Raw genomic sequence first — 13,171 nt, forward strand, 5'->3', positions numbered from 1 at the left:
CTTTGCCTCAGTTATTCTGCTATTGATTCCTTCTAGAGAATTTTCAGTTTCATTTATTGTGTTGTTCATCATTGTTTTTTTGCTCTTTAGTTCTTCTAGGTCCTTGTTAAACGTTTCTTTTATTTTCTCCATTCTCTTTCCAAGATTTTGGATATCTTTACCATCATTCTCTGAATTCTGTTTTAGGTAGACTGCCTATTTCCTCTTCATTTGTTTGGTCTGCTGGGTTTTTACCTTGCTCCTTCATCCGCTCCGTGTTTCTTTACCTCCTATTTTGCTTAGTTTACTGTTTTTGTGGTCCTCTTATCGCAGGCTGCAGGTTCGTATTTCCCGTTGTTTTGGTGTCTGCCTTCTTTGGGTGAGGTTGGTTTAGAGGCTTGTTTAGGCTTCCTGGTGTAGGGGCCTGGTGCCTGTGGTCTGGTCGGTGGCGCTGGATCTTGTCTTTCTGGTGGGCAGGTCCACGTCTGGTGGTGTGTTTTGGGGTGTCTGTGAACTTAGTATGATTTTAGGCAGCCTGTGTGCTAATGGGTGGGGTTGTGTTCTTGTCTTGCTAGTTGTTTGTCATGGGGCATCCAGCATTGGAGCTTACTGGCCGTTGGGTGGAGCTGGGTCTTTGCGTTGAGACAGAGATCTCTGGGAGATCTCTCACAGATTGATATTACATGGGGTTGGGTGGTCTCTGTTGGTCCAATGTCCTGAACTCCCACCTCGGAGGCTCAGGCCTGACACCAGGCTGGAGCACCAAGACCCTGTCAGCCACGTGGCTAGGTACGTGGGGATTTTCTTGCCTTTGTGGTCCTCTGCCAGCGTTTAGTAGGTGTTCTATAGGAGTTGTTCCACATGTAGATGTATTTTTGATGTATTTGTGGGGAGGAAGCTTATCTCCATGTCTTACTCCTCTGCCATCTTGAAGGTCCCCCTTCCGTGTTGTTTAAATTATTTTAGAGTACAGAAAAGCGTGGGGGAAGCACCCATTTTACTTATGAGAGGGGTAAACCTGGACTCCAAAACCTAGCAAAACCGGATGTGCCACATAATCTTAAATTTGACCCTGCTTATCCACTCAACATTACTTTTCCCCATCATAGGGGACCTTTCTGGACAACAGGAATGAGGCCCTACGTCCTCTGCCTATTGGGTTTGGAAATGGGGAGCCTTGGCAGGACTTAGAGAAAGGAGGAGACTAAAGTCTGGGTATTTATTCCTCTGGCTTACTTCCTATGTGTAGGTGCCTTAGGCTGGCTGTCTGCAAGTTCTCATCCATCTGTTGGAGCTTGTGAGTGATAAGAGCTGCTCTGTCATTACCAGCCCACGTTATTGCACTATCCCTTGTGATCCCCCTGTTCCAAAACATTGTAAATAGTCCACTTGTAAATAAACTCTCCTTAAATTATTCTAACTTGAATGGGCCATCTATTTCTTGTAGACCCTTTCTGATACAGTAGATGAGTTTAGGGTTTTTGCTTTTGTAGAAAGTATGAAATTAGAAGATGTACTAGTTTTGACTAAGAAAAAATACAGTAAGGAAAACATATTCTGTTACAGAAAAATATGAATTACAAAGTTGAAAAAAATAGCAAATTTGTAAACATTTATGTATAATATAAAAATGTATAATAGAGACAAGTTTATATGTTATTTGATTATATACTGTTTATTAGTATTGTGTCTATGTTAAATTTCCTCAATGTGATCATTGTAGTGTGGTTATATAGTAGAATGCCCTTATTCTTAGAGATATGCCACTATATTTAGGGATGAAATGTCTTGACATATTAACCAACTCTCAAAAGGGACAGCAAAAGAAAAGAAAATATGTGTGTAAGAAGAGACATAAAGCAAATGTGTCAAAATACTAATAATTAGTTAAGGTATATGGTACTTTTGTTATGGTATATGGGTATTCACTGTTAATATTCTTGCAACTCTTGTGGCTTTGAAATTTTCAAAATAAAAAGTTGGGGGAAAATATTCAAAACAACAGAAAATAAATACTTATATGGATAAAGATCTTTATAAACTAATAAGACACATAATATACCAGCATTTGAACAAGCAAATCACTGAAGGAGAAATACAAAAGGCCCTTAAACAAAGTGATACTAGACTGAATAATAAAGAAATGCAAATTTAAATGAACTGTCAGTGTTTATCTATCAAAAAAAAGTAGCAAAGACTCAAAAAAGTGGTAATGCCCAATGCTGATGGGGATGCAGAAGATTGAACATGAAGCATAGCTTGGTGCCTCCCATCTTGTAGTGTGCAGTCTGGTAGTATCTGAATGCATGAAATCTGTATGCTCTTTAATCACAGCAGTTTCATTTAATGAACTAAGTAAATCTAATGAGGTAATAGGATAAGTAAGGTTATATGTACAAAGTATGTTCATTGCAGCATTGTTAATAGTGGCAAAGACCATTTTAAATGTCCATCAGTTGGGGTTTGGTTTTACATACAGAATACTATTTAACTATTAAGCACAGAAGTAAATATATTGATATGGAATGATATCCCTGATTGTTATATTAAAAATAAAAGTGGGTTAGAGAAAAATACTCATAGTACTACTATCCCATTTAAAGTAAAATATCTACATATTCTGGGCATGATTTTATGTATACCAATATTATATAGGTTTTGAAAATACATAATAATATATGGTTGAGAGTATCAGAAAAGGTAGGAAAATTATGGGGAATTGGGGCTTTTATATTGTCTCTTTTTTTTTGAGTTATAAATTTTTATATATCCCATGAAATAATCATAGATATTATTACCACATAACTAATTGATTTTGCACTAGGGTATATATTTTCTCTTTTTGTACTTTTTTATTTTAAAGAAATAAAGATCATATAATAGAAAATATAACTAAACTTTCATTTTAAAAGACTTGGCAATAATTTTTTTTAAGTAATTATATAGCATAGTCTTACAAAAAAATCTGTTAAGAAACTCATTTTGCTTTTGTGTATTCCGTTTTCAGAGCAGTGGAAAGAGCTCAGTGCTAGAAAGCCTAGTGGGGAGGGACCTGCTTCCCAGAGGCACTGGTATTGTCACCCGGAGACCTCTCATTCTGCAGCTAGTCCATGTTTCACCCGAAGATAAACGAAAAACGACAGGAGAAGAAAATGGTAAATTTTAGAATTGGAACATAAATTATTTAAAAATTCTTCATTTTTGGTTCAATGTTCAAAAGATATGAGCTAATTAGAAATTAGTGGCTGTAGCAAAATCAGAAGTCTTGTGAAGAAAAGTGGTATGCGTCTTTTCTCATGTAAAAAAAGAGTAATTTTTGTTGTTTTTGAGGACCGTGAGTCAACTTGTTTGAAAGAGAACCTTTTTGGTAATTCAGTTTAGTAAACTGTTGTTAATGCTATTTAGTGGAGGATCTAGTGAGCTACTTGGTAAACGAGAATCAGTTATTTTTAAAAGTTTTTGTGTCTTTTGGAGTGTTTTAAACTTTTTTTCCTTGTGTTTAAAACAATGTTTTTGCTTTTTCACTTTGTTTTAGAATTTAAATATTTTCTTTTTTTTGCCACACCATGCGGCCCGCGGGATCTTAGTTCCCCGACCAGGGATCGAACCTGCACCCCCTGTAGTGGAAGCGTGGTGTCTTAACCACTGGACCACCAGGGAAGTCCCTAGAATTTAAATATTTTAGATTCTAGTTTAAAGATTTACTTTTAAATAAAATTAAAATGATTTAGCTTTTCAGCATGGCAATGTTATCTTACCTTCCCTTTTCTGGTCTTGCCATGTGTCTGCTAATTTTGAATCTTTGGCCCTTCAATCTAAGATGAATATTATTATTATTTTTTGTGGTATGCGGGCCTCTCACTGTTGTGGCCTCTCCCGTTGCGGAGCACAGGCTCCAGACGCGTAGGCTCAGCGGCCATGGCTCACGGGCTTAGCCGCTCTGCGGCATGTGGGATCTTTCTGGACCGGGGCACGAACCCGTGTTCCCTGCATCGGCAGGCGGACTCTCAACCACTGTGCCACCAGGGAAGCCCTGAATATTATTTTTAGAAAGAGCTTTTAAAAAATATATATTATTATTTTTGCCACTCCGTGTGGCATGAGGTATCTTAGTTCCTCGACCAGGGATCGAACCTGTGCTCCCTGCAGTGGAGGCATGGTGTCTTAACCACTGGACTGCCAGGGAGGTCCCTAATTATTATTATTTTTTTTTACTATCCTTCTCTTGCTAAGGCTTACCTATATAGCACATACTTTTTAGATTCCTCCCTCACCCAAATAGTAAACGTGGAGTATCATGATAAGAAAATATGTACCATCCTTTATAGCAGTTCTTCTTTGGTTAAACTGAAAATATTTTAAGACACACTATCTTTATTATCATGTTTTAAATTGCCTATTAAATATGTATCCTCTATTAATCATACTTTTACATTAGTGAGGTTTCGAATGTTTGATGAGAGTAATATGTTTAATCTTCAGTGTTTGGTTCACATTTTGTCTTATTTATAAAAGTCTATAAAATGTTCTAAGTATTAAATTGCATTTGCAGCAGAGTACCATGTTTGTTTCTCATTCTGCAGAGATCTGTTTTCAATGAAGTTTCATTCTGTTTCTTATATTCTAATCTAAGATAGGATGATAATTTGATGCAATTGAAGTTACTTTAATTTCTGTATCTGATCTTTTCCTTTACTTATTATAGGAGCATTGTTGTGATAGCTTGATGTGTTTTTTTTTTAAAGGGGAAAAAAAAAAGACCTGTCATGAGCATCTACAATGACTACAGAAGGTTAATCACTAAAGCAAGTTAATGAAGTTGTAGTTAACATATAATGATATAATGATAAATATTTTTGGATAGACTGCCAGAGGATATGTAGGAGTCTTTTAATTACATTAGGTAGCTTCTTGGTATATTATTCATCGCTTTGCTTTTCTGTAATATTTCTTTATTATTGAAATTCTGAACCTTGAATTTAATCATTTAGGACTAATTTATAGTCCAGCTTCAAATGTATAGAATAAGTCTTTAAAAATTTCATTCTCACTAACATCATCAATTTTACCAAATACCTTAAACTAAGACTTCAAGAAACTGTATGGTGTTAAGTCTGTTTCTTTTAACTCTTCATTTTCTTCAGTCACCTTGAAAAGGGCAGATGATATCCTGTCTCTTAGAAACTATTTGCAGATGTGGGCAGTGTTTCTGGAAGGGGTGTACATTTCAGCTATAGATGTGTCATTTCCTTGGTATCTCTTTGTTTGTATGTCCACTCTGTTTTGTTTATGTCTCTTCTTGGTGGTTGGTCAGTAAATCTGCATAACTTTACCTATATATATATATATTTTTTCCCCCCAAGCTTAGTGCTTATTTTTTATATTAAAAAACATAAAACCTCACTTAAAATGACAACTCAGCCACCCAGAACACAAAATAGATTTTGTAAATTTTGAGTACTAAATGTCATGTATCTTATTAATAACTAGAATAGTTCTTTAACTTCTCATCAGAGCCTATATATCCTTAGGATAAACAGTTCTACCTTACCACAAATCATTCTACCCTAGAGGAGATTAGAAACAGTGAAGCAGGAGACAGCCAGAAGAGTATGAACTACCTGATAGCCTGGCAACCGTACAGGAGAAAAGGGAGGAAAACATAAAGACAGGAGAACTTCAAAAAAAGAAAAAGTCAGTCTCTAACCATTTTGTATAGGGATTTGTGGCCTCAAAGGGCTTTATTATGTAACAAAGGCATAAGTTACCATTAATAGGTAAGTTTAAGAGCAGTGGATTCTAACACGACATGGAGCAGTATAATCCATTTTAAATATAGGTCCATCAAAACTGGCTAAACTATTTAAGTATTACTATGTATAATTCAATGATCAGGAAAATTTATTTAACATGAGATCCCTCATTCTGCCAACTACATAGGATAATTGAGGTGTCAATATATAGATTTATAGTATTTCTCATCTTGCCCCCCACTTCTGCCAATGTAAAAGAATTTTCTGATAAAATCTTATTAAAAACAAAAACTGTTTTCAAGTGAGATGGTGGTTTAGTTTGAACTTTGAACTCTATGATTACCTTTCATATATTTGTAAGAAATAAATCAAATTTTCCTCAGATCTCCTTGTAGACTAAATCCAAAAGTAGCATGCTGACTAAAGACCAAAACTGTTTCTGTGGTGTTCTGTTAAATTCAATATATATTTCAAAGAAAATAATCCCTTAGAAAGCTCAATTGGTAAATACTTTCATATTTACTTTCAAGGTTTTGAAAGATGTGTTTGATATGTTTTGTAGATTTTTTTCCACTAGGAAATTTATCTTTACCCATAGTTATCAGATATCTAAGACAAATTTTTGAATAGTAAATTAATTATAATCCATTTTGTTAGAATTAGAAACCAGAGGTGATATAATTAGGTGTAATCGAAAATAAAAATAAATTATGGCACACTGTATACTTCATTTATGTCATTTAAAATATTATATACATCCCTCTAATTATAACTAATTGTAATGGAAGTTTTATAGTTGTAAATTTGGAATAATTGAATGCATTTGAACTGGCATTTGAAATGTGTTCAGGTTTTTTGCACACTTGATTTTTTAGAAAGGTTTGAAATATTAGGGATAAGCACTAAACTTATCATTCTGTGCTGTTTCTCTTTAACTACAGACCCTGCTACATGGAAAAACTCAAGACACCTTTCTAAAGGTTTCCTTTATCCATTTGTTTTTGGCCCTTCTTTTCCTATTATGCCTGCATGTGTGCTTTTGTACTCTTACAGGCTGTGTGCATTTTTTTTCTTCCATTTTTATTTGCCTATCTACATTGATTGATTGCAGGTGTTAGTGGTTCTTGTTACCTTTTGGCATTGCATCAGAATGCAGGCTTTTTTTGGTGGTGAATGTAATTTATTTTATTTTTATTTTTAAAAACATGCTTGTGAAGCCAGGCCTCTTCTATATGATAAGGTAAATTAAGAACACCCCTTTGGTATATAGTACCTGCCTCTGAGTTCTATTCATCTAGATTACTCCAGTCCTCCAATGAGACTTCTTGGAAGAAGGTACTAAGCTTCAAGTAGGTGAGCATTTTACTTGCAAAAAGGATCCAGTTTATTTACCTTTATCCCACCAAAGAAATTGATCCACCTTTTCCTCAGTAAATACTTATTTGAATATCTTACAGTCATTTTTATTTAGATCTCAGGTGGCTGATATGTGTTATTCATAAACTTAATAATTAAGACATTTAAAACTCTGAATTTGGCAAAAGCAGAATAGCTGTGCTTGGGGGAGGCAAAGTTAGTTTACCTTTCTACAATTAAGCATTTCTAGCTTCTCTGGAAAAATCAGAACAAAATTTGTTCTCCAAGTCTCAGACCACTCAAAACAGTACCTGCAGTGAATAATTTTTCCTTTTTTCAGCAAGTGCAAGAGGAACAGACCTATTATTGGAAACTACTGGCGAGTAGCAACTCCATACAGGGCATATGCCAGGTTCCCCCCACCCCATGCCATTTCATTTCTTACCTACATTCAATTCCAAGGGAGAACATAATCTTGTTCCTGGGGGGGAAAATCACGTTGAAAGTGCATATAAATTATGGAGTAGCTTCACACTACTGAGAGAGCTTTTTAAAGTAACGACAAATTGTGACTTTATGGGTTACCGACAAGAAACCAAATTAAAATAAAAACGACAAAACAGAATGAAAAGTTAGCTGTTTCATTCACATATTGCAAATTTTTATGAGTTATGTGTAAATCTATTATATATGCTTTTTGCATTATTATTCAGTATGACTCATAAGTTTTCTTCTTTTAGCCATTAGCTTGAGTATTTTCATCAGATAAACTGCTTTTTATGTGTAAGATATTTAAAAATAAAGTATATATATTTTACTATAATATGAGGAGAGGTAAAGAGTTTTATTTATTAAAATCTAGATTTCAAATAGTGGGAAGACCTGTGAGCAGCTCTGAAATTAGTCGTTTCTGAAATACCTGGTACAATTTTTAAAATGTGAGAGTAATAATTTAGCAGATTTTAAAATATAAGTTAACTTGTAGTTAATGGCAAAATAGGAACAAATAATATTGTACTGCCTTTTTGAATTCCTAAATAAAGATAAAAAGTAATTTCCATAGTTTCCAATAAATGGAGTTTTTCTTTTTCCAGGGGTTGAAGCAGAAGAATGGGGTAAATTTCTTCACACCAAAAATAAGGTAATTATACAAGAATATGGTGAAGAAGTAGCATGTTGAAAACATTTTTTTTTGGTACAAGTAGTTGATAATTTAGTTTCTTATGATTGGCAATGTAGCATTGTTATCTTGAAGCAGCTGTTCCTTATAAAATAAATCTTATCTTAACATTTCTAACCATAGTAGTTTATTTGGAAAACATTTAAGTTGAGCCCTGTTCTCTCTAATTTGGAGACTCTTAACTGTTGTGGGCTCAGGCAGCTTTGAAAAACTCAACTATGACTCTTTGGCTCAGAAAAATATATGTGTATATTAGAGTTTGTTTACTAATTCTCTGAAGCAGATCCATAGACATCCTTGAAATTTATCAAACCCCGCTTAAGAACTTTTAATATTATTTTGAATACTGTGTTTTTTGTTTCAATAATTTTTAGCTTTACACAGATTTTGATGAAATTCGACAAGAAATTGAAAATGAAACAGAAAGGATTTCAGGAAATAATAAGGTAGGCATCTCTTTAGAGCTGGAAATTATAACCATCGGTAAATATATCATCGAGAGTATTCTGATCTTTAAACTAATGGAGTATTTTCCCAAATATAATAAAACTTTATTTAATACTTTTGTTTCTTAGAGTTTTTATATGCTATCAGATATTCATTTAGGTGTTTATTCTTGATCTTGAGATGTATATATCACTTTATTATGTAACTTTTTAATTTAATACTTCCTACAGTGTTATCTTTTTCTGCTGGATTGACTGTATTCTAATTTAAGAAGCAATATATAACTTACAAGATCGATGTATTTTTATTTTTTATTTTTTATTTTTATTTTTTATTTTTTGCGGTACGCGGGCCTCCCTCTGCTGTGGCCTCTCCCGTTGCGGAGCACAGGCTCCGGACGCGCAGGCTCGGCGGCCATGGCTCACGGGGCCAGCCGCTCCGCGGCACGTGGGATCCTCCCAGACCGGGGCGCGAACCTGGTTCCCCTGCATCGGCAGGCGGACGCGCAACCACTGCGCCACCAGGAAAGCCCCGATCGAAGTATTTTGAAGAGCTCTTTTTCTTACCTGAGTAAGGCCAGATTTACTTATGAAAGCAAACAGAGGGAAATTAAGGGTTTTTTTTTTTTCCAGTGAAAATGAAAAGTAATGTTAATGACTGAATTGTCTTCTCAGATTCTGAGAATTTAAAGTAAATTAGGTGTCTAAGATACGATTAATTTTGACACCAGGCACTATCACTCACTCCCTTAAATGCTTCTGTTTTCTCTCTCTTCTTTCTTTATTCTTACTACTTTTCTGTTCCCTTCCCTTTTGTTACCTCCATTCTTGTATGGGTACATTTAATCCCACAAGTGGACCTTAGCTAAGTACTAATATTAAAAAAATATTTATTGAGTCCTTTTATCTGCCGGATGCTGTACTGGAGAGGTTTTTCCTGACAAAAAGGCATTTTTGGAGCCATGTTAATTTCTTTATGCCTATTCAGGATATTTGTGTCTGTTTTAGTGATTGACTAAGCTTTGTTTATTATGGATCTCTGTGCAGGTTACCTTTCAGTTACTGCTGCTGGCGCCATACTTCCCTGATTTGGATAACTTGTTACCTATGTCTCACTCCCTGAACTCAAGAACTTCATAAATTTGGATAGTGATACATTATTCTTTTGTTCAGCACTAAGTCTATTAAACATATTTAAGAAACGTTATCTGCTGAGAATCCAGAGAAAAGAATATGAAATAATATAGGGGAAATAAATTGTGTATATTAATAGTATAAGGTTGGATGGGATTATAACCTGTGGCTAGCTGCCTTATTTCCTATGTGTTTCATCGGGTTTTGATTGTTGAAGTGTTTTGGAAATCATGGTTTATTTAATATTTAAAAGCATCTAATGTATAATACTTAAAATGAGGTTTACTTTAGCATTTTTATTCATTGAAATTTTAATGTGATTTTAATATGATATTTTAAAACTTATTTTTAGGGAGTAAGCCCTGAACCAATTCATCTTAAGATTTTTTCACCCAATGTTGTCAATCTGACACTTGTGGATTTGCCAGGAATGACTAAGGTAAAGAATAGTTGTTACTCATTGTGGGTATGGTCATGTTTGTTTTCACTTGAACAAATGTAGTTTTTCCTTAACCTCATATGGATTAATCAACTTTTTTTTTGCAACTACCTTGATCTATTAGCAGCATTTGACATAATTGAGCCCTTCTTTCTCCTTGAAACACTTTCTTTACTCTGCTTCCAGGATACCACACTCTAGAGGATTATTTCTGATCTTACTGGTCACTCCTTCTCAGTCTCTTTTGCTGGTTTCTTACCTTCTCAATGTCTAAACAGTGAGTGCCCCAAAGCTAAGTTTTTGGACCTCTTGTCAAAGGGGTACACCTAACCTCTTGATGATTTCATCCAGTCTTATGACTTTAAATATGAGTGTCTATATGCTGACAACACTCAGATATCTCCAGACTTGTATATTCATCTTGTATATCCAACTGTCTACTTGACATACACACTTCAGATGTCTAATAGGCATTTCAAACTTGATGTGTCTAATACCAAATGCCTGATCTGTCCCTCAACCTGACTTGATCTTTCTACAGTCTCCTCCATCTCAATAAATGGCAACTCTTTTCTACCAGTTGCTTAGCCAAAAAGTTTGTAGTCATCCTTGACACTTCTTATCCTACACCCTACTTTCTCTGTCAGCAAATCCTCTAGCTCTCCTTACCTTTAAAATACAGGCATACCTTGGAGATATTGCAGGTTTGGTTCCAGACAACCACAATAAAGTGAATATTGCAATAAAGTGAATATCGCAATAAAGCAAATCACAAATTTTTTGTTTATCCAGTGCATATAAAAGTTATGTTTATACTATACAGTCAACCCTTGAACAAGGGTTTGAACTGCATGGGTCCACTTATATGTGGATTTTTTTCAATAAATATATTGGAAAATTTTTTTGGAGATTTGTGACAATTTGAAAAAACTTGCAGACAACTGCATAGCCTAGAAATACTGAAAAAATTAATAAAAATTAACATACAGATCTATTATAAAAAGTTAAAATTTATCAAAACCTATGCACACACAGACTGTACATGGTGCCATTTGAAGCAGAAAGAAATGTAAACAAATGTAAAGATGCAGTATTTAATCATAACTGCATAAGATGAACTGTAGTACATACTGTACTACTGTAATAATTTCATAGCCACCTTCTGTTGCTGTTGTGCTGAGCTCAAGTGTTGTGAATAGCCTGTTAAAATGCCGTGTGATGCTAATCATCTCTGCTTGAGTAGTTCACCTCTCCAGTAAATCATGGTAAAAGGTGATCTCTTGTGGTTCTTGCATATTTTTCATCATGTTTAGTGTAATACCGTAAACCTTGAATAACACCATGAGACGCATATGAAGTGCCACTAGTGATGCTGGAAGTGCTCCCAAGAAGCTGTGAAAAGTCATGATGTTACAAGAAAAAGTTGAATTGCTTGATATGCACTGTAGATTGAGGTCTGCAGTTGGCCACCATTTCAAGATAAATGAATCCAGCTTAAGAACCATTGTAAAAAAAAGAAAAGGAAATTCATGAAGGCAGTGCTGCAGCTATGCCAGAAGGCATGAAAACCTTGCACTTTATGTGCAATGCCTTTATATCTTGTATTGAAATTTCAGCTTTTATGTGGGTGCTGGATTGCTGTAGGAAAGGCATACCTATAGACTATAACATTATTTGAGAAAAAGCAAAGTCAACATATGACAACTTAAAGAAAAAGGAAGGTGAAGGATCTCAAGCTGTATAATTTATTGCCAACAAAGGATAGTTTGATAATTTCAGAAAGAGGTTTGGCTTAAAAAATGTCAGGATAACAGGAGGCAGCAGACAAGTTCTCAGATGCTATTAAGAAAATCATTAAGGAGAAAGGATATCTGCCTGAACAGGTTTTTAATGCAGATGAAAGTGCCCTATTCTGGAAAAAAATGCCACAAAGGACATTTATTAGTAAGGAAGAGAAGCAGGCACCAGGATGTAAGGAAGGAAGGGATAGGCCAGCTCTACCGTTTTGTGCAAATGCAGTTGGGTTTATGATCAGGACTGCCCTTATCTATTAAGCTGCTAACCCCCAAGCCTTGAAGGCAAAAGAGAAACAACAGCTGTCAGTCTTTTGGTTGCCCCAAAAGAAGGCCTGGACAAAGAGAACCCTTTTCCTGGATTGGTTCCATCAATGCTTTGTCCCTGAAGCAGGAAGTACCTTTCCAGTAAGGGACTGCCTTTTAAAGTTCTTTTGGTATTAGACAATACCCCTGGCCACAGGTGTTGAAGTGGTCTACTTGTCTCCAAACACAATGTTTTTTTTTTTTTTTTTTGTGGTGTGCGGGACACACAATGTCTCTTATTCACCCTCTAAATCAGGGGGTCATATGGACCTTTAAGGCTCATTACACATGGAACTCTATGGAAAGGATTGTCAATACTATGGAGGAGAACCCTGTTAGAGAGAACATCATGAAAGTCTGGGAGGATTACACTATTGAAGATGTTGTTATTGAAAAAGCCATGAAAGGCGTTAAGTCTGAAATAGTAAATTCCTGCTGGAGAAAGCTGTGTCCAGATGTTGTGTAAGACTTCAGGATTTACGACAGAGCCAATCAAGGAAATCCTGAAAGAGACTGTGGACATGTCCAAAAAAAAAAAGTGGGTGGGTGGGTGTAGGGTTTCAAGATATGAATCTTGTAGAAATTCAAGAGCTAAAGTAGACAGTGCATGGGAGGAATTAACAGAAGATGACTTGATGGAAATGAGTACTTCTGAAACAGTGCCAGATCATGAGGAAGAAGATGTAAAAGAAGCAGTCAGTGCCCGAAAACAAATTGACATTACACGATCTGTCAAAGAGTTCCAATTATTCAAGACTGATTTTGACTTGGTGGAAGAAGGATTG

The 13,171-nt window shown here is 35.3% G+C and overlaps 1 protein-coding gene across 7 annotated transcripts in view; it reads left to right on the forward strand.

The window, feature by feature from the left end:
- The window catches only part of DNM1L (dynamin 1 like), a 54,994-nt gene that overhangs the window by 18,786 nt on the left and 23,037 nt on the right, over positions 1-13,171 (forward strand). For 4 of the 7 annotated variants that reach the window (XM_007117371.4, XM_007117367.4, XM_007117368.4 and 1 more), the window contains exons 2-5: positions 2,987-3,134; positions 8,183-8,229; positions 8,643-8,714; positions 10,201-10,287. In XM_007117371.4, the coding sequence (XP_007117433.1) occupies positions 2,987-3,134; positions 8,183-8,229; positions 8,643-8,714; positions 10,201-10,287 (354 nt within the window). Of the gene's footprint in view, positions 1-2,986; positions 3,135-6,673; positions 6,713-8,182; positions 8,230-8,642; positions 8,715-10,200; positions 10,288-13,171 lie in introns of all 7 variants that reach the window. The other 3 variants (XM_007117374.4, XM_007117373.3, XM_007117370.4) reach the window with 1 other exon arrangement.

This window comes from Physeter macrocephalus, chromosome 6 (genome assembly GCF_002837175.3).
Source record: "Physeter macrocephalus isolate SW-GA chromosome 6, ASM283717v5, whole genome shotgun sequence".
NCBI classification, from domain to species: Eukaryota; Metazoa; Chordata; class Mammalia; order Artiodactyla; family Physeteridae; genus Physeter; species Physeter macrocephalus.